The sequence below is a fragment of the Pagrus pagrus genome (assembly GCF_965226575.1).
Source record: "Pagrus pagrus genome assembly, chromosome: 4".
Taxonomy (NCBI): Eukaryota; Metazoa; Chordata; class Actinopteri; order Spariformes; family Sparidae; genus Pagrus; species Pagrus pagrus.
The window spans coordinates 36,111,086-36,138,791 of record NC_140188.1 but is presented as its reverse complement, the minus strand read 5'-3'; the positions used below and the strand labels follow the sequence as shown (position 1 = coordinate 36,138,791).

Here is a 27,706-nt window from a genome sequence, read left to right as displayed (position 1 = left end):
TTCTCCATTTTCAGTCTTTAATGCGTAATCATAACTTAAAGCTTGGGTCTGCAATTTGGTACAAAAGCATGATTTATCATATTTGTATAACATTTCTTAACATCCTGACAGCAATTAAATCATTTGAAAAAAACCCAAAATAAGTCCATTATCTCTGGCAGCTCCAGGGCTGTAAAAACGTCTCCCAATCCTTGTTAACGGCCCGAGGATGTTGTATGGACGGACTACCTGTCAATCAATGTGCCCTTACCTGACCACCCGCCCCACCCTCTGCTGAGTCTGCGCATCAGTCATTGCGCGTGACCAGCTTTCTACACTGGAGCTATGGCGGACTGTTTACGACGAGACTGGCAGAGAAACTACAGCCACACTTCTCATCACCAGCGGTACCTACAGCAGCTTACACTGCTGAACAGAGACAGAAAAGAAAGACTGAACTCAAGAAGGCTATCAAGAAAAGAAGTTAGACAGTGCAAGAAGTAAAACGAGTCAACATCGGAGCGGCTTTTCAGTGATGGTGACAACTGAAGGAGTCGAAGACCTGAGGACGGACGCCATGGTAGCTGTGTCTCTGTTGGACAGGTAAGAGCTGGTTTGTTTTGTTGGGGAAATGTATTATTAGTCTGCATTATGTAGTCAACGTAGCTAACGTTAGCTCCTTATGTTGCTGTCGCATGTATTCACCCAACACTAACGTTAGCCGGTTGTAGCTAACGTTAGCTAGCTAGCTAACGTTAGCCGGTTGTAGCTGACGTTAGCTAGCTAGCTATGGCGAGTGGATAGTGCCACGGTTACCCAGCCAAAGGAGACTGTCGTGTGGAATTGACGTCTGAACCCAAGTACGTCGCCTCACCTACGCCGTCGTCAGGGTCGTGTTGACAAGTACGTCGCCTCACCTACGCCGTCGTCAGGGTTGTGTTGATAAGTACGTCGCCACATGTACGCCGTCGTGACTATAATGTACTGCGATTTTTAAACGCTTGATGGCGCTGTTGAATTGTTTGTATTTCAATGTCAGCAATAAAGTTAATCAGAAAAAAATTGAGTGTCATTTATTGAACCAAAGATACTGTATTTAACGTCTTTGATTTTATTTAGTCTATACGTTCAGCCACAAGGTGCAAATTGCTTCAAATATATATCAAATTATGTTTTTAAAAAATCTAAATTATTTTCATTTTCTTTCACACAGACATTAAGTTGAGTTTATTAATTCGACTGTTGCTAATAGAACAGATACATTTTCTTATACCTAATGCAAATTAGTGAAAACATGATAAATAATAATTACAATAATAAAATTAAAGTTGCAATTCGCGATGGGGAACAGGCCCATGCGACCAAGTGCCACTGCAGGGGCCAGAGCCAGACGGGGGCCACTACACAAAGCAAGACGGGAGAAAAAACAAAACCAGCAGGAGCGAAAGTACACAATGTTGCGTCCATTTACCAGTCGGCACGGTCGGCGGGCGTCTGCGATCAGGGGCAAAATATCATCACACGTGAAGTTTGGAACAGATCAGACAATGCACTAAGGAGTTATGACAGGTTAAACAGTGTGTCCACAAGGGGGCAGTGTAACCAAACGTAGGCCGTTTTAATACATTTTGATCAGCATGGTCTCTTGATGATCTGTAACCAGTTAAAGGTTGATTTTGACCAGTTTATTCAAATGCGAGGTGTTGAAATGGCCAAAATCACGCCATTGGCAAAAGTTAAAATCTAACCGTCTGACTCCTCTTAGGATTTCACCATGACATTTTGAGAGTTTTTTTGTGTCTTGGCATGTTCTATCAGCCTAACGAATTTCATGCCTTTTGGGTGAAACCCATATGAGGGGCTCAATGTTTTTATCTTTGAAGGGGAGACAATTTGCAACACCCATTTTCCAGACATCAAAAGCAGGAAGCAGGAATAATAACTTTATTAAATTCCAGAAGAACAATAGTGTGAATGCTGACAAAAGGGTAACACAGAACACAAGACACTAAACCTTATGCAGTTCCAAACTGCGGTGACTGTACTATCCCTGAAATCATACAATCACTGAAACTGTCATAACAGCTGTGCAGAGGGAGCCTCAGGATCAGGGCACAGGTATTTGCCTCTGGGAATCTCCTCCTCTGCTGTGAATGTGGGGCGTGTAAAAATCCCAGAGTGGGGACAACACTGAACCCCAGAGGTGGGATTGTTTCTGCCCCAGTGGCAAACATCAGGAGCCTCTCCATGGTGACCTGCACCGGTTCAAGTCCCTCCTGGTGCAGGACTGCATCTCCACCTGCAATGTAAAAGGTGAGAAATTTAAAAGACAAGATTCCAGTTATTTTTTGTTTTTACTATCCACAAAAAATACAATACCTCCAAATAAATCTGTAAGTGTGTAAGTGTAAAAACCTGCCCCTTCAATCAAATTAAGGAACATGATTACGATTGTGTTTAGATACTGGTGCTTTGTCTGATGTTGTAAAAGCATAATCTCGAAACTTGACTATTTCATTGTATATGTTTATAGGATAACTGTTTGGATTCTAGGTCCAGGTAACCCCTACTCAAGGAGCAAATGGTGATCATATGCAGCATGTTCAACTCAATGTTGCAGGTCAGAGGGTACGTTGAGCACTACGGATGAAACCTGTAGCTTTAAACAGGTCACCTCCCAGTATCATATTGATTGAGGGTGTTGCTATCTTAAATGTTAATGGAAATAGTGAACACTGAAAAGTTAGGTATGAATGGAGTCACAACAAATAATCAAATCATTGAAATTGATGTCTGTCGATTGGACCACTTTGTGACTTTGTGACATGCCAGGCAACAAGACGAGACTGTTGTTCACTCATGACGGACCAATATGGACACATGCAGACACACACATAGTCTGTTTTGACTGTCTAGAGCTAGACTTCAGCTCTGTATTACTACCTACTGTTGTAACATGTTATGTGAAAATGTCATAAGAAAAAAGTATGATGAAGATAATGTATTCTGTGGGTAACGGGGGCGGGACTAGATAAGCTTGTGCTTCTCCCGCTTTCCCTTTCGGCCATGTGTATTGTATTATTTAAACTAAGATGATGTGTGATGATGATTGATCTAACTGACATGCCCAAAATAAACAAATAAATATAAATATATGCCGTTTAGAGCCCAAATCAATGTTTGTTTCTGAAATAACTTCAGATAACGTGAGAGTAATTAAATTTATCCAGTAACAATTATGGTAACGAAGTACACTGCTCGCTGACCAGACATGAACAATGCGGAGGTCGCAGTAATTAATTTTGTTGTTTTGTTTTTTTTGTATTTGTCTTTTTTTAACAATTACAAAAAATTGGACCAAATGATACAAATGATAAATAATTTCAAACCCAAATCAATTTCAAAATATGTCTGTGCCCATATTTTCATATGCACAAAATTTAACATTTTCTAGGACAAAGCAAAAATAAACGTCCACACGCTGCATTTCGGGTGCATGGATGGAATGACATTAAATGACCATTGTTGTTGAACATTTATCAGGTGTGGAAATTGCCTAAAATGTGGGATAAGGCTTGTGGAGTAAGTAAGTTTAATTGAAAAATGACCCTTCAAGAAAAGATTCGGACTATATATGCTAGCTAAACTTCTTATGATGTGGAAATGCTTTTTTTTAGGGTCTGCCAGGTAAAAATTAAATATGAAAAAAATATTCACAAAATATCTTGGGCAAGGTATGGTTTTAAGTAATTTTAATTACCCATGTCTCTTATTGCCCATTTTTAAGGGACCTGCGACTTCTTCGACATCAAAAAAATTTGAAGAATTTCAAGGCTTTATGGTAAGCCTATGCATACTGTCAACAACAGCTCATGGATTTTTGGGCATGACAAAAAGAAATGATTGTAAATAATGCAGTAACATTCATTCTTTTTTTCTCTGATGTATTCCTAATAATTTGTTAAGCATTGTTTTAAAGGTTTCATTGTGAAGATCACTTCCCCATTTCTTTCAAGTCATCACAGTGTGCATACCTTCAAGGTCAATTAGCCAGTCTCTCCAATGACTGACTGCCCTCTCCTCTTCAACACGTCGGGAGCTTCCTGCTATGCTGTAATTGACCTTGAACAGATCTGACACTTGCTCTGCTGTCAGCGGAGCAGGGGGACCTCCACAAAAAAGCTTTCTTAACGCAGGCTTCTCTCTGAGTGCCTGCAGGACACCCAGAGTCTCCATGCCCTCCCGAAGCCTAGACAAGAAATAACATAAAATTCATTAATAAAGGGATAGTTACCCACAATTCAAATTTCACTCATTTTCTACTCACCCTCATGTCGACTAAGGGCTGGGAGAAGTTTCAGAGTCCTCCGTGCCTTGTCTGAGTTACAGCGGGGCTCCATGCAGCACTGCATGTCCATATGACGGTAGCAAACGGGGCTCACTTTTCTTCGTCCAAAAAGAAACACCAAAAAACATCCAAATACCTCCATAGTGCTTGTCTGTAATGCCCCTCTTGTATTGAAGCCCCGACATGAGGGTGAGTAGATAATGAGTGAAATTTGAAGTTTTTCGATTACTAACTGAGAATGTAAATGTATACCTGTTTATTTCCCCCCTCAAATCATTGTGCCATTCTTGTTGATTGGCTTGAAAAATTTTCACTAAAGAAATGCGTAACTTGCTCACGTAGTGCATGTTTACACACAGAAGCGAAAAATATATCACCAGAAAAATCCTATATTCTCTAAAAATTAAAAATTAAACATTCAAAAGACTTACTGCTTTAACGGTCCATCCAGCCTACCCTCCAGATAAAATGTCAGTGCAGACGACAGTATTTCATCCCTGTCACTGAGGGTTCGGATAACACCGAGTGACCCCAACAGTGACAGGCTGGTAAAGGCCTCCGCCACCGCTTCCTGGACCTCTGCCGTACTGTTAGCTTGTTTAATCTGAAATTAAATTCAAATTATTTCTTGAACAGATAAATACTGTCTAAGTTCCATGTTCAGTTTAATACTACAAGAGTTAAAAACAACAGCATAGCAGACATCTCTGAGGCAGGACACATGTTAAAATATAATTGTAAATTGAGGAATTGGTGTAGCTGATTGAATTTTCAAAAAAGCTGTGTCTATTTCCTGTTTTGTTTTTGCTTTTTAACATTTCATAATAGTTCTCAACCAAAAATGAAAGCTATGAAAAATATAACCTCTTAAAATGTGTAATATGTTCATCTTGTATGAGGCAGATCTGTCCTTCTGAATTATTCATTCATTTTCTATACCGTTTTTCCTGCACTAGGGCCACGGGTAAGCTGGAGCCTATCTCAGCTGACTTCGGGCGAGAGATGGGGTACACCCTGGACAGGTCGCCGTCTATCGCAGGGCTAACATATATACAGACAACCATTTACATTCTCATTCACACCTATGGGCAATTTAGAGTCGCCAATTAACGTAACCTGTGTGTCTTTGGTCTTTCTGAATTATTTACACAGTAATCCCACTTTTGAATATTGATTGCAGAACTTGAAAACTTGCCTTTTGGAGCTGGTCCCTCAGCTCACTGTCCTCCACTTCCTCCAACTGTACAGGGGGTGGAGTTTCCCCTGTGAGCTGGGCCATCAGTCTGTTGGACAGTGTGTGTGGTCCCACTCCTCCGTGGACCACACACACTGATATTATCCGTCCTATCACTGCGTAGGTGCCCCTACAAAGTCCTGGAAATATTAAAGACATTTGAAATGTCACGTTAGCAGAGTTTAGGCAAAGAAAGCACACAACTGTAGACAGAATGTACTGCATATGTTACCTATTATTTCTTGTTTAAAAGAACTTATTTGTTATACGTCCGTGTTATTTATTACTACTGGAAATTTGAAAATCTTTGGTGTAGGTGGCTGCACTTTTGTGTTAATTTATAAGTAATTACATTTTATAAATGTTATTTGGTAGAACTATTTCATAATTTCTTTAATTGCTTTGATGTTTATAATTAACACCTGTAAATGTAAATCTGCATGATTTCTGACCATTTTTTTGGATGTTTAATGATGTAACTGCCAATGTAACTCACACTTTCTATGTGTAAGTGTAAATTAAAATGGTGACTTGTCATTTACACACCTACAGAGTCCAGCTGTAGACTTTTAGATGTTGCCGGTCCATTGAAAAATCGGCTATTCAACAGTGCCTTCATGAGGAGGGTGAGGAATTCCCTCGTTGGCCCGCCATTGTCAATGGAACCTTCACCCTGGCCTAAGGAGTCAACGAAAACAACGTCCAGCCTCCTTTCTGGACAAAAGGCCTTCCTCATGAAGGCCCTTAAGGCACTTTACAGGATGTCAGACCTGACAACATTTACTCTGTTGGCTGGAGGTGGCACCTCCTCCTGTTGTACACGGGCCACAAGTGTGGTTAGGACGTCTCTTATTTGTCCTTCTTGGGACACGGTGGTGGGCAATTCCTGCAAAAATATTGATTTCAGGGGAGTTACAAATAATCCTGAAATTGATGCTGTGGCAGACCATAATCGATATCATTCAACACATCAAGTTTTTTGGTGCCATACCATGGAAGTTCTTTATATTTTCAAATTTAGTATTTTTAATGTCATGATTAATTATATAAGTCACTTGTAGATGACCAATAGGGTACATTAGAAAATTAGGGTAAATGACTGTTAATGCTTTTGGCTGTTTAAAAAGACTGAACTGGCCTTGTACAAGGGTGTACGAACATAAATCATATTCATAAAGTACAACTATGTAGTCATTTATTTGGCCTTTACTGTCTATTACAGACAGTTCTAATCATCTAAAGTTACTTGTGTTTCTTCATTCATTTCCTCGACTGCTATACCCACCTCCTCCTCCATAACCTCCTCCACCTCCTGGTCCCCCTCCACGACCTCCTCCACCTCCTCCTGTTCCTGGTCCCCCTCCACGATAACCTCCTCCACCTCCTCCTCTTCCTGGACCCCCTGCACGAACTCTTCAACCTCCTCCTCCATGACCTCCTCCACCTCCTCCTCTTCATGGTCTTCCTCCACAACATCTTCTTCTTCTTCCTCCTCCTCCTCCTCCTCCTCCTCGTGGTCATCCTCATGCCTTACAGGTGACTAATCAGGAGACATTAGAAAAGTAGTGCTTTAGAGTTTTTTTCCCAGTGTAATGTTTTCCAAGTGCAGAAAACCTTTTTTAATTATTTTTATTTATTTATTTTTTACATTGTTAACTTACCATGTGCATTTCATCACTGCTGCTGTCACTGTCACTTTGTAAGTCAGTCTATGAATTACACAGACATAATTAATAGAACAGAGAAAAAATACATTTGAACTACTGACATTGGTCTTAGAGAAAAATAATTGCTCACCATAGGACGCACATATAAAGCCGAGCGCCCCAAGACTCCGCTTTGGCGAATCTGCTTTGGCGTGGACTCTGTCAAAGGGATCACTACCCTGTGCCTGTTTACTTTGCAGAACTGAAAGTCTTTGTTCTGCAGCATAGGGTACTGATCCCTTATGAATTGGCGAAAGCCACTTTCGGTCAGGTTCCGTCCAACCTGGTAAACCTTTACCCCATTGGCTAAAAAGAAAAATGCAAAAAATTAAAACAACCAACAAAAAACAATTAAAATAGTAATAGAAAACGTTAAAGTATGGACAATTAATGTAATTATGATATAACTATATTTTTAGAATAAAAAGTTATTTTCCAAAAATGCCTGAATCATGAGTCACATGACCATTACTGCCCTAACTTAACTTAATGGTGTAAAATATTTCCTGCTTTAATACATGTATTTCTTTGTGGGTAACAACTACTTTATACAGTGTATGACGGACATTTGCTTACTGCTATAAATGATACATGTTTTCAAATGTCGGCTAAATAGTCACAATTTGTTTTTGTTTTTTTTGTTTTTTTTTAATTATCTTTTTCTTTCAATTAACAAACAGACAACAAAAAACATAATACAAAATAATCAGACATTGTAATAAAAATAAATAAATAAGAAAATAACAATTACTAATTCAAATAATTACATAAGGTTTCATTCAGAGGATGCATTTTCATAAATATATGCACTAGGTACCATAACAACAAACACATGTGTACTTACTTACAATTGCTTATGCCTGTATTCAAAAGCGAAGGCAATGTGTAATTCATTACAAGTATACAAGACAAGCAAGACAAAATGTATATATAATATCTATGAGAAACATAATTTCCAAATCATGAGATGCCATTTGCCACATACCTCACCCATTTTTCCCATTTTTCTTCAAAGATATAAACTTGATTTCTAATTCTCATTGTTATTTTTTCCATTACATATATCTCATTAACAAGATCTTTCCATTTGAAATTACTTAAATTATCATCTTTTAACCAATTTCTTGTAATTTGTTTAATTAATGCTACTCTTATTATTAAAAATAAATATATATCTTTTTTCCTGATGTTTTCTGGAAGTTTTCCAAGTAATAAAATTAATGGATTTTTATTCACAGAGATGCCAAAAATATTTGACAGTTCTCTAACAGAATCTTCCCAAAAAACACCTAAAATTTTACATGACCAAAATACATGACTGTGGTGTGCTATTTGCTCCCCGCATTTCCTCCAACAGCTTGAGTTTACATTACTTCTATATTTACTTTGAATTTGGGGTGTCCTAAAATATCGATTTATAATCTTCCATGCAAATTCTTTCAAGTAGTTTGAGTTAGTTGTTTCATGAATGTTTTTACACATTTGTTCCCAATCTACTGGTGAGATATTACAGGGAATTTCATTTTCCCATTTGTTTTTTACATTAAGATCCATTTCTTTATCTTGATTATTTGCTTGTATTATTTTAACCAATTTAGTTAAAAGTTTTGTTTCAGTACCACAATCATATATCTTAAGCATGCATTTAATAAGGGGGTTTACTTCTTGAATAGATTTCTTTTTTACAACATCAAAAACATAGCTTCTCACTTGGAAGAATCGAAATAAATGAGACTTTGGTAAACTATATTGCAACGACAGCTGTTCAAAAGATTTCATTTCTTTATCCCCAAACATTTGTCCAAATTTACATAAACCTTTGGATGCCCATGTGTTAAACGTTTGGTCCATTCTATTAGGAAAGAAGTCTGGATCACTCCCTATTTCTTTCAAAAAAATTACATCTTCCTTTAATTTTAAATTGCGGCAGACTTCCCTCCAAACCGTAAGTGTAGCAACTACCCATCTATTATCAATATTCTCAATATATGATTTTTTGTATTTGGAAAAAGGGAGAGCAGTTAGTGGTATATCTCCACAGTTTATTTCCATTTCTCTCCATTTTGTATGTGAACATTCTCCCATCCAAATTTTAACATTTCTTACTTGTGCTGCTTGATAGTAAGCTTGCAGGTTTGGAAGGTCTAGGCCACCCATTTCTTTTGGCAATTTAAGATAATTCATTTTAATTCTTGGTTTCCTGCCATTCCATATAAACTTCCTTATAATAGAATCCCACTGTTTGAAAATGTTAGCGGCAATATATATAGGTAGTGCTTTAAAAAGAAACAAAAATCTTGGTAGTATGTTCATCTGTATAATTTTGACTCTTTCCCATAAGGAGAGTGGGATTATGGACCATCTGTTTAGGTCCTGTTTGATTTGATTTATTAATTCATCAAAATTCTTTGCGAACAAGTTGTCCAAATTCTTTGTTATATTAATCCCAAGATATTTTATCCTTTCCACATCCCAATGAAATGTATATTTATGTTTTAATTCATCACTAATTGTGCCACCCATGATCATTACATCACAATTTGTTTTTAATTGATTACTCTTTTGGATTGTGTTTTAGTCCAAGAACACCATATTGTCAAAACAAATTTAACATACAGGTAGAAAAATTAATAAAAACAATCGAAATTAATAAAAACAAAAAATACATGCTCACTTAATTTTTAAATATTAAAAAGACATTGGTGTTTTACCTTGCTGGGAGTTGTACAGCATTTGATGCGTTCGCATCAGGCTAATTCGCATCGACCAGCAGTTCTCGCGTGTGTTACTATGAGGACATAAACAACACAAAATTACACAGGCAAGGAAAAATTACTACTATATGATATTGACAAAATTTCAGAGGTTCCTTTCCTGCTGTGGCTAAGGACGTAGCTTGCCACCACCGGTGTGAATGACTATGAATGAATCAGACCTACAAACTCTGGAGTATTGAAAAAAGTAAAATCATGCAACGCTACACGCTTGTACTACCCTGGTTGACATAAAAGAAGGTGACAGTAGCCAAAAGGTGAGCAGTTTGCATGTGGTTTTTTCTCCTATTGCTTCATTAAAAGAGCACGCTGGACTCAGCTTGCACATAGACTGAGGTTAGAGGACCTCGAGTCCAACACTATTTGAGACTTATATTAACACAAACATTCCGCTTACTTCTGCTTTAACATAATAGAAGGCAATAAGAAGCCAACCAGTATCAGGAAACTCTGTAACAACATCTACAGGTACTGGAGTATTTATTTGTCGCTAGTCATATCATCGTGGCAATATTTGAAAGCATTATTGCTTATTGCATGTTTTTCTATCAATGTGCAGTCCTACACTTAACACAAAGTGGTGAGTAAAAACTATGTGTACGGCAAGTTATATTTTTCCAGTGTCACCTTGACACTTGTTAATATGACAACTAACACACCATCCCTCTTTTTAACTTTGTAATTACTGTATATAAGAAGTAATCTAGAATATTTACTTACGTATGGTCGGTGGAGAGTGCCACCCCACTTGTTGCGCTGCTACTGCGAAAAAAATACATTATAAACATTACTTATTAGCAGTGGTCTACTTTAAAAAAAAGAGAGATATGCTCGTCTCGATGGCTGGACTCAGTGATGATCGAGACGGTTTTTCCCTTTTTTGTTAGATAGCGTGTATATTATCAGGTAGTCTGGCCTGACGGAAGTGCGTTGCTGCGATTAGCCTCTGATCGGTCACCGAGAGGGCCGAGTGAGAGGACGGTTCCTGTAGAAGATCCTACCCCCTTCCCTTTACCAGGAACTCCTGCTGTGGAAACACGGCTTATGTGTCATACACCATAACCTGCCACAAAAGTTTTATATTGCCTTACCCGATGTTGCACTGGGCTAAGTGCGCCGGTAGTAGATGCAGTTGGATGAGGTTGTGGTGGTGGATAGTGGTGGATAGGCCCCCTCCAGAGTGCTGATAAAATCCTGGGCGCTGCCTTTTGCATCCTTAAAGACGACCACCTTGGACCCTAGTCGACTGGCCTGGAGGCACATGGCTTCCTCCAGGGCAGGGATTTCTGAGGTGGCCATCCTTGCACAGCAAAAGAACTTATGCTGCCAGGGCTGTTTTGCTACATTTTGGCGCCTCCTATTGCCACCATAAGGCTGGAAGAGCCGACTCAGGTTGGACCTGACTAGGTCGGCTCTATTGATGGGCAAGCTCCTGAGGGTTGGGGGTGGTAGTGGGGGTGGTAGTGTTGCTGTGCTCGGTCGAGCAGGCCCAGCAGCTTCACGGATTACCTGGCTCAGCTCCATTATGATGTCCCTGGCTCTGTGTCATTGTAGGGAAAAAAATCAATAAATAATTAACTTTTGGGGTAGATAAGTTATTCATTATTTTTTTTAAATCTAAATCAATTTATACTTTCTGTTTATTTCATTTTGGAGGGACAGTAAAAGTAAATAGACAGACTGTATACAGTGCAGTAGTGTTGTTTTATAATAGCTAACTACCTATCTGGACTGTCATATTTTCACTGAAAATTAATCAGAAAAAATGGCTTAAAACATTTTTAGGGGAGACTGGGGACAGTTTTAACACTTTTTAAATTTTTTCTTAGTTACTCAGAGACTATTATGACTACACTCATCAAACTTTTATAGATTAAACATACATTTGTCAGCTAATTACTCATGCCATTTAAAGATGCGTACATATGACAAATCAATCACCATATTCATTTGAATGGAAGAATCCAGATGTTGCAAATGAGCCCAAACGTGGGGGCAGTTGCAATACGGATAAGGGACCGTTGGAACATATTAAATATACATTAAATTTCACTAATCAACTTTTGATTTTTGTCCCAATAACAAAAGTATTCTCAAAATATGCATTGTCTTACAATAGTACTATAGTATTATTTAGTTATGTAGTAATATTTATCAGAGAACAGTTGGAGTTTTGTTTTGCATAGAACATAGGCCTTGAGTCAATGTGCAGAGGTTACCAGTGGTGATGAAACTAAATAGCTCAGTGTAAGACAAGAAGAATGGAACTATTTGCAAGACAAAAAACTTTTATTAAACACATACTCTACGTTTGGATGATTTATTCACTGTATGACATCAAATAAATTAACTTTTCTCAAATTTTCATTGGGAAATATACAGTATGTGGCTACCTTTGTCCCATGGAACAAGATACAACTAGGCTATAGATACAAATTGCATATTTCATTACAGGAAGTTATCTGGGAAATTATTGTAAAATCTTTGGCATTAGTCTCTCGTGGTTTAATGTAATTGGCTGTTCTGTTCATCATGAGTGGAGCACCGGAATATGACAGTAACGAGAATTCCATTGACTACCGTGGTAAAGGCCGTGTTTTTGTTTTTAGGTGTCTTGGTCATATCAAATTACACTTAGATTTTGTTTATTATAAAATGTAGATTGAAACATTCATGTAGAAAACTGTTTTTTTGTTGTTGTTGTTGTTGTTTTCTAGCCTATGTGTTCATGTTTATCTGTAAAGGGTCCTCAATGATGCTATTCACGTGGGTGATCTAGAAATGTCCTTAAATTATTGAAAATACCGCACTTGCTCATTCACCAACAATGCAGAGATGTCAGCGCTTGGGCGCTTTTGCAATACCCATATTCCGCCATCAGGAGGCGCTTCCATTGGACCAATGCGTGTCATACTTTGAGCTAGAGGCACCATTCCAACTTTAAACTAATCAGAAGACCTTGAACTATTGAACTTTTTTTTCAAAGTTTTAAAATCTGTTACGGTTTTGAAATTATCACAGTTTTAGTTTGAAGGATTTTTAGCTCCTCTTCTGGGTTTATAATGGGTGTGTATTGCGTGAGCTAGAGTGGGTGACGTCATCGCTAGAGTGGAGAGCAGCTGCAAAAACTTGAGAAAAAACTCTCTTCAGCTTGATTTGGGTCCCACAGCTTTTACTTCACATAGACAATATATACATAGAAATGTAGGAAATCTCAGATGATGGTCTTATTTCAGATGTAGGACTTAAACTTTTGGCTGTAGAAGCCCTAGAGTGACAAGCACTCCAGCAACTCCGCCATAAGCCGCAGTGTTAACTTTGAGCCTAAATCTCTGGAGTGGAGCAGACGGTACCGGTTTTGTCTCTCGCTCTTGTGCCCTCATTTTTCACTCTACAGAAATAAAAAACACATCACATGGTTCAGCAATGTCTCCTGTTACTCACTGTATACATATTTTGGCCATAACCATTACACTTTTTCCTAAACCTGCAGCTGTTTGGGAGCTGTTTTCCTTTTCATTATTATGGGGACATTTTTTCAACTTTGGTTCTGCTACTGCTCCAGCATATGTGCAGCTACAGAAACTGTTTGGCTGTCAAACTGTTCAGCTTTTTTAGCTCTTTCAGCCTATTACTTTCAGCTTTTCTGCCTTTTCAGCTTTTGAAAAAATCAGCTTTTCCTGCAAATTCTTGACCATTCATTCTCATAGTTTTATGCATGTTTTATGCATTAGGCAAGTGTTTAGAGCAGATTTTGCGAAATCACTTCAGCAGTCAGCATTCACACTGTATTTTCGCAGGAAATACAATTTCTCTAGTGTAATTAAAACTTACCGTTGCTGACGCTCTCCAGAAGCCATAATGTAAGCAAATGGAACACAACTTCTCTAGCTTTTCTTGCTTGTCTGTGACTCTCCAGCAAAAATGCCCGCCAGAACCACTTCGATTAGCCGCGCCCCCCTTGGTTACTGTTGCTAACGTCCAGGGTTGTTACTTCACACGACGCATGCGTGAATTTTCAAAATGGAAGCTAAACATTTTAGAGAAATCTATGACAACCGTTCAGAGAGACTTTTCATAATTTTCGGATTCGCGACTGGCACCCATGAAGGTTAAACAAATCAACGTCAATACCAAGTTTGGGCTAAAAAAAAAAAACTTGATTTCCCCATAAACGCATTATGAATTACGTAATATAGCTGATCATGCTGTGCATTTCCAAAAAAAAAAAAAAATCTACCCTGCTACCTCAAATTTGTTTGTAGTTATTGCAATTTTTTAACATTACAAGTTCTGTATTGTTGTTAAAATGTCTTACTTTAAAGTAAAAAATGTTTGAAAGGCGGTTGTTGAACATTTTTTCATTCATTATTTTTTGTTGTCATAACCTAAGTAGAGCAGGAAGATAAAATGAAGATCTGAATTAAAATGATACTGACTCAGCAGCCAAGTCAAGATGTTATTCTTCTCGCACCACAGAGTAGTGCAAGTCCAAACTTGAAGAGCTTTTCATGTCCAGAAAATTGTCTCCCACAGGCCAACAGGAAAACCCACTTCTCCGAATAAACTGAGTCTTTATGCAAAATCAATGTATGTGACATGACTCTGGAATATAGCTTATATTCATTCAAAATCACAAAATAGATTTATTTTTCTTGATGATGATTTACACCTAGGAATATTAACATTTTTCGGTGCATACATATATAAAAACGAGTGAAGTTGTAGTGGGAGACTACTTTTCTTATCTTTCCAATTAATGCACTATCTGACTCTGAAAATCCGCTCAAGGTTGACGTCCAAAAAATCAAAGACAAAGCAGCAGGTCCTCAGTCCAAAAGGTGTTTATTTCCAAAACAGAAAACATACATCCGTGAGCTACCCCGGGGCAACTGAGATATCTCCCTGATTCTCCCCATTTTATACCCGTGGTCCAGGGTCCCCACGCCCCTATGGACCATCCTTTTACCTTTATGATAATCATGGGTTTGTCACTTATTATTCTCATTCTTAGATGTGCTCTTAAGGCCCTACAAATGTCTCACTCAGGCCCCTTCTGTGGCCTTGGGTGAGCTGTGGCAGCACCTGTTGCTCATTTAAATGGTGCATCAAACATTGGTCGTTTATCAGCCTCAAGCTCAATTAGAGCATAGTTGGGACTGCTAGGGATATTCCAAAATCTAATCACATGCATGATCATGACCCAGTTTCATATTTGCCACTACAAAGTCATTGCCAAACCATATGAGGTAGGCTAAAAGTATAATTAGACAATAGATAGCCTAATTGGCACTATACACATGTACAATGAGATGAAGAGCTGCACTTTCAGTTCTAACAATTAAATACAGTACAAGAGAAAAAAATTCTTGAATGATTCTTGTAAGACAATAAATGAAGTGTGTAAAGAGGATGGAGGATGGTCTAGAAATCTAGACGTACCATAGCGGCAGCAAATATTTAATGATATATCCTGGCTTGTCAGGCTATGACTTTGCTGCAATTGTGCAGGTGTATAAGCCTCAATGTATGCAGTAGTTCGGAGTAGTTCCTCACAGGTTTTAAGTTTGTGCAGCAACAAAGTTGTTCGCCATAGACAAGGCCTGCCTATAAATGTCCACACCAAACTCCTCACTCGTCATGAAAGGGTCAATGTGGAGCCTCAAATGTCCCTCGGCTCTCTGTTGCGTATCCAGAGGAGCTTGTGGAACCTCCACCGCAGCCTCTGGGTCAGGGGTTCCAACCGGTCCCTCCCAGTCGATGCCCCAGGTTGCCGCATCTATCTGCAGATATGAAAAAGACTTAGTTAGAACTATGAAGGGCGGGTGCGCATGTTGGTGGGGCCGGTCGCCCACCCAACAAAACAGTAGAGGAAACAATGTGTTGTAAAATGAAAATCAATGTTACCGTATCAGGATTCTCCTGATTGCCCAATAGCAGGCCAGTCACCCAGATTTGCTCTGGGGACCTATTTCCCTCTGTAGAGAGAGGATGCCTGTCCCACATCCGAATAAACTCCTGGAGATGCCAATTTAGTCTTGGCAGAAACACGAAATGCAGGCAGATGATGTGAAGATCTCGATCTGGATCCAGTTGTCCCAGATCTTCGAGACGCCTGAAAGTGCTGTAATAGTTGCACACAACCATACACCACACATCACGCCACAGCCTTTCAATCCTTGGGTTGTGGACACTCTTGCCTGTGATGTGGCTTCTTCTCTCTGTTTCATATTTATTGGACAGAAATGCAAGACAGAGACTAAATCTATAATTAGTTGTTTAAGGATTTTCCAATTTAACATTTAAAAAAAAAAAAAGAATAACCTTAATGATGTAATGCTTAGACATTTTGAGACAAGTAATATTCACCACAGTTGTTTTAGGCATGCTTATACAAGATCCCATAGAGAGAATGAGCAGAAATAAATTATCTTACCAGGTCCACGTTGTGGATGTTCCAACATGTATCTTGCCACATCAACATTTTCCCCGCCCTTGTCACTTCTGACACAGTGGGGCAAACCATGCCGATTCACAGCTGTCAGGAAACACTCAAGAACTGTTGCTGCCATGTTGTTTGCATTACCCGTGAGGTACATAATGCGTCGGCTGTATCCGTCGATTCCTCCATGTATGACAATTCTCCAGCTGTGAGAAGAAAAATACTTATGAGGGAATAATAAACGATTATACATCATAGAACCCCTGAACCCTATTACCACAATGTAGTTGAAAATGAATAAAAAACAATTTGACAAAAATTTAATGCTCCACTGCATACTTTCTCAACCTTAAATTAATATTTCTGAAGTAATTTAAGCGTTAGAAATACTGTTAATAGTATGAATGTTGCCTCAGCTGAAGCCGCACCGATTCAGGTCAGCTGAATCAGAATTATGCGACTTCCTTGTGCGAGTAGGAACACCGCTCTTCCGGTACACTGCAACTTCGCCAGTCTCCTAAGACCGAGCTGAAGGCTGGAGTGACTGGTCATATCATATCATCAACTTATCATGGCCAAGCAGCATCCCTCCAGCTCTGTAGCTCTTCTTGGCACAGGTTTTCATCAACAATGGTGTTGACAGGCAACTGTACTGTAATACCAACCAGCTAATAACTTACAATATGTAAAAAAAAATTGTACGGCTAACTGTAAGCCTCGCCCTCTTTCTTGAAAAAGTTTGTGTGTAATGAGGAGATTTTGTTGAAGAATGAGGCAAACTTTTTTTTTTCTAATATTAATCGTGAAAAGGCACAAAACATTTATAAAAAAATAGTTTAACATTTATCTCCTTAAGGAAATGTTAGAGCCTAACCCAAAAAGTAATGTTTAATGGTGTTAAGTATAGATTTTCTTACCGGATTAATTTATGGTTGCCGTCAATGTGCCAGAGAGACAGGGGACCCGGGACAGAGTATGGAACCCTAGGAGTGGTGTTGAGTTGAAGCCCACGAAGGAAATTTCCGACAGGATCAACAGCTTTTAAACACTAGCGCACCCTGTACTGCTGGACTCTTGATAAAGAACAAAGATGATAAAATTAATGCTAAATGCTCAGTGGTTTAAGCAGAGACAGATATAGACAAGTTATTTCATTATAGAGGAAATGAGACAGTAACTAACCTGATTCCTTTTGAACAGAGATACCCAGTCACTGTTCTGATTCCTGCGTTTGGGCAGTGAGATATGTAGTCTGCTATCTCTCGCCCAAGTTCATCATCTGAGATAGCAGAATAAGTCTGACGCACAGACAGTCCATATTCTGTCATCCTCCTTCGTACAGTTCTCTTACTTACGCCGAAAATTTTGGCAATATCAGTGACTTTGAATCTTTTTTCCAATAGGAATTGGAGCTGTTCACTCGACTTCACAGAATTGCAGCCCTCAACCTCCATAATTGCCATGTGCAATAGAGAGAAGATGTGCTCCTCATTAGAAAGCCTCTGTTCCCCGTCAGCACCTAAAATCGCTAGGAGATCACCGATGCTCTCCAAGCTGATAAGAATGCGATCTGTCTCTTCTTGGGGCACTTGCAGTTGGTTGCCCAAGTCATCCAAGGTATCTGCTATATAACGCAACACCTCCTGTGGACTGAAAAAGAAAAAGGATATCAGTTAGTGGGGCAATTGTGCTCTTTGCACAGCTCTACTAGAATAGAATAGAATAGAATAGAATAGAATAAAAAATACTTTAAAACATCCCCAGGAGCTAAATTCAAAAACGTACAGCAGCTTTCATAAGTAAACATATAATCCAGCATTATAAAATGGCATTGCGCATCTTGATGGCAGCATGGATGAAAGATTTTCTGAATGTTTGCTTTGCAGGTCAGGGAGATGAGCCTGTTACTGTAGCTGCTCCTCTGACCTATGAGAGTCTTGTGTAGAGGGTGTTTGGGGTCAGTCATGATGGCCTTCAGTTTACACCCCATCCCCCACTTAACCACAGCCTCCACCAGCTACACTCTCTGTCCCAGCACAGAGATGTTTTTATGAGCTTGTCTGTTCCTGATACACCTTGATTAACACATATTGCATTCAAGAGAAAAACAACAGAATCTTAACTGAACATATGTAAGCCGTTAGCAGTTGCAGCTAATGCTGGCTAACTTTATCAACACCTTCTTTATCCACCTCGAGTGATGATGTAAGCCAAGATGGCGACTTATGTGTCCTACAAACTTTTGTGGAAATGGAAAGTGAATTTTTATGATTAGAACAACGTGGTTCTTTGAATAATGTATCCAAAAACATAAAATAGCATACTAAAGTAACAAAATATGTTACAACTGATAACAAGTGCTCCTGATATAACAGTTAATGTAAGAGCACATTTGCATGAAATGCAAAGTAACATTACAAGACCAAGACCCACACAAAAAAATACCTGAGAAGTAACTTAAATTAAAACGTGAAATTCTCGACATTAAAAAAAAACAAACACTTACCTAGAAAAGAGTTGTATGATTTCAATAAGAACCAGGCATAAAATGTTCAAGCAAAGTTGAGAGCACAACCATCTAGCAAGACAAAGTCCTTAGCGTCTCAGCTTTAAAGTCAAAGCTCCTCCCATGAAGCGTAAGTTTAGGGACGGACTTCCGCCGTCACTTTTAAGAAACGGAAGTTGTTTATCTTTTTTTATTTTCTATTTTTTTATTAAATTTTTTTATTTAAGTATCGTCAAGATACAAACATCAAAGGCACATTGGTGATAGATAAATACGAAGTGTTGAACCAGCTATCTTGATCAACAAAGAACAAAAATAAAGAAAAGAGAATGTGAGGGTCTCACTCCAAGATAGTAAATAAGTCCAGCAAAGAAAATAACCTTAGGGCATTTTTGCTTTTCATGAAGTGCAAAGCCGCAGTGAAGTTAGTTTTAAGTTGGATATTTGACAGACATTCGCTCCTTCTCAATACATTAAAAATTCATATAAAATATTACATGTGTTTAAATGCAATAAAAACAGGTGTGTGTCATATAGGGGACTTAGATCTTCTGTCCTGTGTTGATTTTGAGTCAACAGGTCACATGACCTGGGAGTTATTGAGCTATAATGCTCATATTTACTGTACAAAATACATTAAAAAAATCAAATCAAATATTAAATGTGTTTAAATGCAATAAAAACAGGTGTGTGTCATAGAGGACAGTTAGATATTCTGTCCTGTGTTGATTTTGAGTCAACAGGTCACATGACCTGGGAGTTAACGCTCATATTTACAGTATAAAATATATAAAAAATTCATGTGACCTGTTGGCTCAAAATCAACACAGGATGGTAGGGCTAAGACTCCTCTATGACACACACACCTGTTTTTATTGCATTTAAACACATTTACTATTTTATATGAATTTTTAATATATTTTATACAGTAAATATGAGCGTAAGAGCTCAATAACTCCCAGGTCATGTGACCTGTTGACTCAAAATCAACACAGGACAGAAGATCTAAGTCCCCTCTATGACACGCACATGTAATATTTTATATGAATTTTTAATGTATTGAGAATGAGCGAATGTCTGTCAAATATCCAACTTAACTTCACTGCGGTTAGTGCAAAGACTTTTTTATGTATATATTCTGACTTCGTTTATCCATCCATTGAAGTGGGGTTTCACTTTGAGGAACTTACATCTGTTAATGAAAGGAAGTTGTTTATCTTGCAAAAGGAAACATAAATATGTGTGAATGTAATCTGTCAGAGCTCGAATATGAATAATTCAACTGCAACTATTAATGCAAAATCCCCTGTGTTCCCCCAATGTCGGTTCATCCCTCTTCGATACGGACCTAGGAGAGTTTTGCAATCACTGGTTTGTCGTAGGACCAGTCAAGGTGGGAGCCACATCCGGTTTACGATCACTTCCGGTTCTGGCGCTAGCGAGTCTAAGCCGCAAACTTGGATTGTCTTATTTGAGGTAAGGTATAGTAAAATAAAAATACATGTGTGATTATTGTTTGTCTATGGAGCTAGCAAAAGCAAATACAGTAATATTGACCGATATTTTTGAAGATATTAGAAGTTTTCCGTTCGTCGCGAATTCGCGACGTTCGGCCATATTGGCTAAATTAGCCATAGCGGCTACATGTAAACAATACTACATTTAGATGGCTTTCAGCAGTCACACACTTTCTAATACAATTCTTGTATTTCTCTGTAATCATTATAGAATTGGCATGTTGTTATATGAATGCAATTTTTGCCCTTTATTTTTACTCAGGAGAATATGCATGCATCCATGTGCTATGGAAAGGAGTACAAACCAGGGTTCCACCAGCAGATAGTGATGGACAGTGAGACAGTGATGACTAGTACATATCTGCACAAGGTGATGAAAATAGCAGTAATAATGCTATAATACTGTACAGACTTTCAGCTTTTGTATTGTTAGCCTCATATTTGTGGATGTCACTGTGAGAGCATGCTGTGTATATGTAAATAAAAATGTCTGCACTTTTTTCAATAGTGTTTTTTTTTGTTTGTTTTTTAAACACCAGGTGACCACAGCAGCAGCAGCGATGACGGCAGCACTGAAGCAGAGGATGATGCACTTCCTAGCACAGCTACTCCTGCAAGAGCAGCTGCTATCAGAACGAAAAGACAGAGGGTAGAGTGGGAGTCAGTGAAACCAAACTCTGCAAAAGAAGTCCCAGTGTGGAAAGCTGCTCTTCCTGAGGCAGATGCAATAAAACTGCCCATTCAGTACTTTAGAGATTTCTTCGACACCGAGCTTCTAAACAGTATTGTGGAACAGAGCAATCTATACTGCATACAAAAAAATCCAAATTGTGTGCTAAAATTGGATCGTAATGAACTGGAACAGTTCATTGGCACAGTAATTTACATGAGTGTTTTGCACTTACTTCACTCACGAATGTACTGGTCCACTCACTCACTCACACACACACACACATACTGTATGCTGCACCTGGGCTGTCATTGAGGACATACACAGACAGTCAGAAACAAGTGGTTGACGTTGGCTCAACCAGGCAAGTCATGTCAGGTCCTGCACTGAACTACACACACATACGCGCACATATTTGTTTTTATTGTTGTTTTGTTATCATTGTCATGATGAAGTTTTGAATGTCTGTCATGAAACCAGATTACAATATAAATTAAAATAGTATGTTGGCATTAATAAAATCAATTTCATACCTCAGATGGGAAATGTGTTTTAATTACTACTTTATTACTACTTTTATCCATTAATGCCTGTTGTCGCTAATTTGCATCATACCCAAATTTATAACTATTCTATGTGCTACAGTCAAATTAATAATCTCCACTCAATTTAGTCTCTGCTTAAAGCAAAAACAAAAAAAAATATTTTTTTAACATAATTGCATATAAATTCAGGCGTCAAGGGGATATATATATATATATATATATATATATACATATGTGTATATATATATGTATATATATGTGTGTGTGTATATATGTATGTGTATATATCTATATATATATATATATATATATATATATATATATATATATATCCCCTTAACGCCTATAGTCGCGAATTCGCCGCGAAACGCTTCTATTCAAGATATTCAAAATGCAGCTTTGAAAGTGCAGAGATGGTCTTTGAATTGGAATTTCCCTCCTTCCATTCTGTTCCACAAATATATATAACTTGTCTTGACCTAGAGACACCCCAGCATAGACATCATCGTTTTTCTTTTTTTTTATTTGTTTTTAAAAACAAAATAAATAATAATAATATCATGTATTAGAGGATAAAATTCACTTTACCTAGCTCATCCTCATCAACTATTAACATTAGATTAAATAGGTTTTTATGTCACATTCATATTCTCTGAAACTATAGTCAAGCAGGTATAATGCAGATGAGACAATGGTTCTTGGGGGGGAAAAAAGAAAAAACAAACAAAGAAAAAACAAAACAAACACAACATGTTCGTCGTTGTTAAAGCTATAAATCTCAAAGTAAGGATGACTTAGGCTGCATAAAAAAATTAGGGTACCATCAGTATCATAAGGACGCTGAAATATTTGAATTACAGTCATTATTCATGAGAAGCAATAAACACTGGTTTTCTCTCAAGTGACCTAGGAAGCTCTACTACTGTCTATCTGACAGTTTGCCTGTTGCTCTACAACTCAACACCACCTACACACCCTAGAGTACCATTGAAAACTCTATACAGTCTGTTTCCACCGGCATTAATATGGCGCAATCTTGTGTCACTCTTGTGACACTCATGACATGAACACGAACAATAAAAGCTGCCAAAATCACCCCCTCTGTAAAAGAAAAACCTGGCGCATTTTACTGCCAATTAAAAAAGAAAAAAGAAAAAATCTGATACATTCCATTCTTTCCTGGTCCATCACGTTGCCATTAAGTGGATGATCCCAGTTGTTCAGAATGACCTCCTCCATCTTTAGTGTGCATCTCTCCATCATATCCCCTAGTTAGTCCATCAGGGAAACAGGACTGAAGTCAGGTGCCTCAGAATGTTTGGCCTGTATCCTAGCAACGACATGCAGAGCTTTACATAGAACTTCAGCAGTAGCCGTTGGTGGGATGAACACAAGTGTTGTTATGATATGAAAAAATAAGTCAAGTTTCTGGGTCATCACTCTTGTTGGGCAGAGAGTTTACATTTCCCATGACTCATCTACACTTCCAGGCCTTCAACCCTTTCACCACCAGCATGGCAACCAGGAAATCACCTCTTCATCTCATCTGGAACAGGGTGTTATCCTCCAGACTTGCTCCATTTTCAGTGAAAGAAGCTCCTGTCCTGAAGAATGTTCTCTCCATGCAAAATAATAATAATAATAATGGATTACATTAACATAGCGTAAGTAAAGTAGTCATCAGTAGACAAAATACGATAAAAACATACAGAAACACAAAAAATGGAGAAACGATTAAATAAAAACTCAGAGCTACCACATTTTCCCTGTGAACAATGGCACCATCTAGTTGGTAAGATGTAGCCTATATAGAGTATCTTTGGTAAGATCCAAGACAGTCTGGCTGCAGACGTCTGCACTGTGAGGTGTCCTCCACTGTCAGGACCAGGATTTGATTCGAAGCCTCTAAACATAGCAATTCCCAGGGAAACATTGTTAAAATTGGAGATGGACTTTTAAATTCAAGTAAATAGCCTAGGATAGTGTGTCCAAACTTTTCACCGGAAGTGTAGATTTGTGTGCAGTATGCTATATTCTATATGTGTAGTGTACGGACAAAAAAAACCAAAAAAAAACACTGAAGGTCCTGGGGATGTTTAATTTGCTATTTTGCAGAAAGGAACAGATGGATAGCTGAATAGTATGCTACATAAAAAAAAAAAGATTGTTAGCCTACATTGATTACTAACTCAACAACAGTAGGCTACGTTTGCAAGCACCTCATACACTAAAAACATTATACCTACATGAAAAATTTTAAGTGCATTGTTGCCAGTTGTTGGATGCCTACAAATTGATGATAACTGTGCAAGGATTACACTCCGTGTAGTCATACACAAGGATGAAAAATATTACCTTGTGGTCAATTATGCTTAGCTTTATTGATTAACTTTACTGTTTCAATTTTAGGCCCTAATTGAAAAATTTCACTTCTTGGAAAATGTTGTCGTCATTAATGACTAAATGAACAAACTGAAGACATGTACTGACGACGGCGTACATGGGGCGACGTACTTAGACGACGTGTGTTTCACACGCCTTTGGTGACGACGTGAGTTTCACACGCCTTTGGTGACGACGTGAGTTTCACACGCCTTTGGTGACGACGTGAGTTTCACACGCCTTCGGTGACGACGTGAGTTTCACACGTCTTCGGTGACGACGTACCTAGTTCAGACGTCCAGAGCAGGCGTAAATTTTGTTGGTAATCCTAACATACGCCGTCGTCACGTCGCCGTCATCACACGTTCTTTCAGTGCACTCGCCGTGACGTCGCCGCCGGTCTCTCATCTGCTGTCCCATTCACTCCCATTCAAAAATCCACATGGTCTGAAGGCGAGGGGAGGGGAGGTTGCTCCTTCTCCTTCTCCTGGTAATCCTTGGTTTGGCACTATCCACTCGCCATAGCTAGCTAGCTAAAATAACAGACTGCTGCCGTATGAAACATATTTACATGTGACGTCACCGTTTACACGCAGACCAACGTTTACATATATTGTGGATCTGATCCATACAGCAGTGTTCACACATACACTGCTACTCTGGGCTGTTTGGACATTAGCCAGACGAGCTGTATGTGAGGGGCGGACTAGTTCTTGTGTGCAACACATGTGAAAGGCCAAGTCCACTGTTCAGAGGTCATAGGAAGATTACATACATCTGTGATTGTGTTTGCATTGTATTTGTGAGCCGCTGTTGTAAGATGGTACTCATGTGACGTTCATTCTTATAGCATTTTAACTAGACGTTTTAGAAATGTGCTGATGTTGCCTATTTCTGTGTCCTATAGTTATGAGAGGGACGCATCAACTTCCAGCCTTGAAGCGTCAGTTCAGAGCAGAACCATGCCCTGATGTTTCCACTATTTCTGCAGAGTCTCTCTCTGACAGGTGAGTGTAACTTGATGCTGATAGCAACATGGATCAAACCACTGTTATTCATGTAATATGTGTCTTTGATGGAAACATTTCATGTATGCATGTGTCCTTCTTTCATATCAAGTTGGTTTGCTTTATGTGCATGAATGTGCTCCTTAGCAGGGATACAATAGGAAAAGGAATTGCATCATTTCTTTAGCTGCACCAGGAAAATGCTTCAAGTACTGGTCCTAGCAGTCACATGTTGGCCTACTGCTTGAGACTATTGCATATTAGTAAGACATTTTTTAAAAGAAAATAGACTTTGCATTTCAGTTCATGATCTGACTGTCAGCTGACCACAGCAGAATGTGGGAAACACAGAATGCACCTGACAATCCCTATAAATAATCGCTTGCCACCATCACATAAGCTTCCCATCACCCACCTAACCCCAGACTTCATTTTTTTTTTACATAGCAACAGTCCTGTGTTGTCTTTGAGCGAATCAATAAAATTTTTATGCCTCATAAACACATTTAGATGTAACTTTATGTCCTGTAAACACATTGAGTTCTCCATCCTTATCCAGTTTTCTGTAATTATTATAATTTTTTGCAGAGAGGATGACATTCCTTTCTCTTAGGCCAGGTACTCTAAGGTGTACAACAAGAAGTCCAGCAAGTAGAGCTTGTACACACTACTATAAAAATGCATAGAAAAAACAATGAGAATGTGAAACTATGTAAATTACTCTGAAAGTGACATTTTGCTCACCCCTCAAAAAGTAGAATTGGTAAATATGAAATGACTGTAAATGGCACAATTCTGATGTAACAGAGACTATTTCTGGTTGTTTTCAGGAATATTTGTCACTGTATAAAATGCAACTCAGGTTGTGGTGTTATAATAAATTGAAATTAATTTCAAGGTCCTTGAAAAGCTGCATTTACTGTCAGATAGTAATTGTGTTCTTTCTACAGGACAGTCGCTGCCAAGACAGTAGGGGATTGAGACAGCACCGACATCAACAGCCTAACCAGTCAAGAAACCTCTGGATGTCATTCCTGTATATAGTTGTTTATGCTAATCATACTGTATATTGTGTAAACGATAAAAAGTATACTATTTGTATACTATATTTGTAGTTTTATTTACTTACATGTGTTCCAAGAAATGGAATAAACAAGAGTCTTACCTAATTCAGTTGTTATTATTAGTGCATCATGTAAAGTGTAAGAACTGTAATGGGATGGTTGTTTATGCTGGAAGTGTAAAGAAAAGGCATTTATCATTTTCAAGACTTTATTCAAACAAGTTAGAGAAAAAACAAGGAGTAAATACAGAACGACAAATAAATAGGTGTCAGGCAGAGTTCAGCACTTGATGTGACTGCTCCAAACGTAGTCCTTGAATTGTGGCCTGTAAAGCAACAGATGAGCAACATGATTAGATATTTTTATGGAACAGAACTTGACTGTCCTCAGAATACTGTAAACATACACACTTTCAATGGTCAATACTTTATACATTCCTGGACAAAACTGTACAGATGTCCCAGTTTATATTACATTAAAAAATAAAAAGGACCAGCCGTTGATCTTTCTTTACATGTTTCTACTTACTGTGTTTATTGTTATGCACCAAAACACAAATTCAAATGGTTAAAAACTACTTGGCAAAAAATGTGATTCTGAACAGAGCACGTGTGTCCAAGTTACATGCCTGGTCAATATACTGTACAAACACAAATAGTTGTAGGTGGTTATCAGGGGACAAAAAGCACCAGTAATGTTCTACATTAGATGCTGACCTGCTCATGTGCAATCCTTTGAGCTTGAAGATCTGCTCGATCTATGAACACCTGCTCCTTGACCTGTCCCCCTCACGTCCACGGCCTCTGCCTCCACTCATGTCCTCCGGGATGATGTGCTTCGCTCTGGCGTGTCTTCATCATCAGTCAACAATGCTGTCATCGTGGAAGCTCTAACATGCAAAACATCGTATCATCATGAGTCCAATACAATATTCACGTTTGTCTGTGAATCACTGAGGGAAACAAAAAAATAAAACACGTAGCAGGCCCACCACTAATCTTGATGTTTTAGCTTTTCCATATCTAATGTTAGCATAGCCAGCTGCTGCTAGCTAACCAGCAATGAGTTACAACATCAAAACACACTTTCAAAACAATGTCTCAATGCTAAAAAAAAAAGCTAAGTTGACAGCTATCAGTGCTAGCATTGGCTATGTTGGTTGTATACGTTCAATTTGATTATATTAGGTGTTTACTTACAGGCGAATGAGACATCGTAAAGTTATTGGTAGTCGGACGTTGTGAGACAAAATGATGCGCTGTCCTCCTCACCGCTCGTGAGGACTCGGACTCCGTCGGCGGTGTTCGGCAGTCTTCGGACGGTGCGCGTTCATGGTTTGGGGGGAGCGGCTTCGGAGAGAGGCCTGAGTGCAGGGGGCGGAGTTTACTGGCTGGATACTTTCAAAATCTTTCACGGTCTTGATGGTTTTTCCAACTTGCAGACCCCAGCTTTAATACTACAAATGAGTTTGCGAAAAATATTATATTCAATGCATTATGTTTAAAAAGAAATTGTTATATTAAAATATATCG

At 38.5% G+C, this 27,706-nt stretch overlaps 2 protein-coding genes and 3 long non-coding RNA genes across 6 annotated transcripts; 2 read left to right on the top strand and 3 right to left on the bottom strand.

Moving 5' to 3' along the window:
• The first annotated feature begins 160 nt into the window (after positions 1 to 160).
• On the top strand, positions 161 to 26,152 carry LOC311256366. Of its 2 annotated transcripts, none has more exons than XR_014622489.1 (3): positions 161 to 582; positions 25,011 to 25,110; positions 26,061 to 26,151. It is a non-coding gene; the product is annotated as an uncharacterized lncRNA (long non-coding RNA). The 2 variants fall into 2 exon arrangements; XR_014622488.1 differs by lacking the exon at positions 161 to 582 and adding an exon at positions 22,246 to 23,385 and having other exon boundaries at positions 26,061 to 26,152.
• On the bottom strand, positions 1,938 to 6,424 carry LOC311256363 (G2/M phase-specific E3 ubiquitin-protein ligase-like). Its single transcript, XM_084351358.1, has 5 exons — positions 6,108 to 6,424; positions 5,523 to 5,701; positions 4,759 to 4,931; positions 4,014 to 4,228; positions 1,938 to 2,278 (listed from the first exon to the last, which is right to left on the bottom strand). Exons 1-5 carry the CDS (start codon positions 6,295 to 6,297, stop codon positions 1,995 to 1,997), a joined length of 1,041 nt encoding a protein of 346 aa, XP_084207484.1. The 5' UTR covers positions 6,298 to 6,424; the 3' UTR covers positions 1,938 to 1,994.
• On the bottom strand, positions 15,270 to 17,529 carry LOC311256447 (uncharacterized protein). The gene is made up of 4 exons (XM_084351528.1): positions 17,401 to 17,529; positions 16,478 to 16,689; positions 15,949 to 16,262; positions 15,270 to 15,824 (listed from the first exon to the last, which is right to left on the bottom strand). The coding sequence occupies exons 2-4, from the start codon at positions 16,638 to 16,640 to the stop codon at positions 15,603 to 15,605; spliced, it is 699 nt and encodes a 232-aa protein (XP_084207654.1). The 5' UTR covers positions 16,641 to 16,689; positions 17,401 to 17,529; the 3' UTR covers positions 15,270 to 15,602.
• On the top strand, positions 20,098 to 21,713 carry LOC311256042. The gene is made up of 3 exons (XR_014622434.1): positions 20,098 to 20,465; positions 20,769 to 20,876; positions 21,046 to 21,713. It is a non-coding gene; the product is annotated as an uncharacterized lncRNA (long non-coding RNA).
• On the bottom strand, positions 25,626 to 27,623 carry LOC311256365. The gene is made up of 3 exons (XR_014622487.1): positions 27,374 to 27,623; positions 26,891 to 27,063; positions 25,626 to 26,499 (listed from the first exon to the last, which is right to left on the bottom strand). It is a non-coding gene; the product is annotated as an uncharacterized lncRNA (long non-coding RNA).
• Between the last annotated feature and the right edge of the window lie 83 nt (positions 27,624 to 27,706).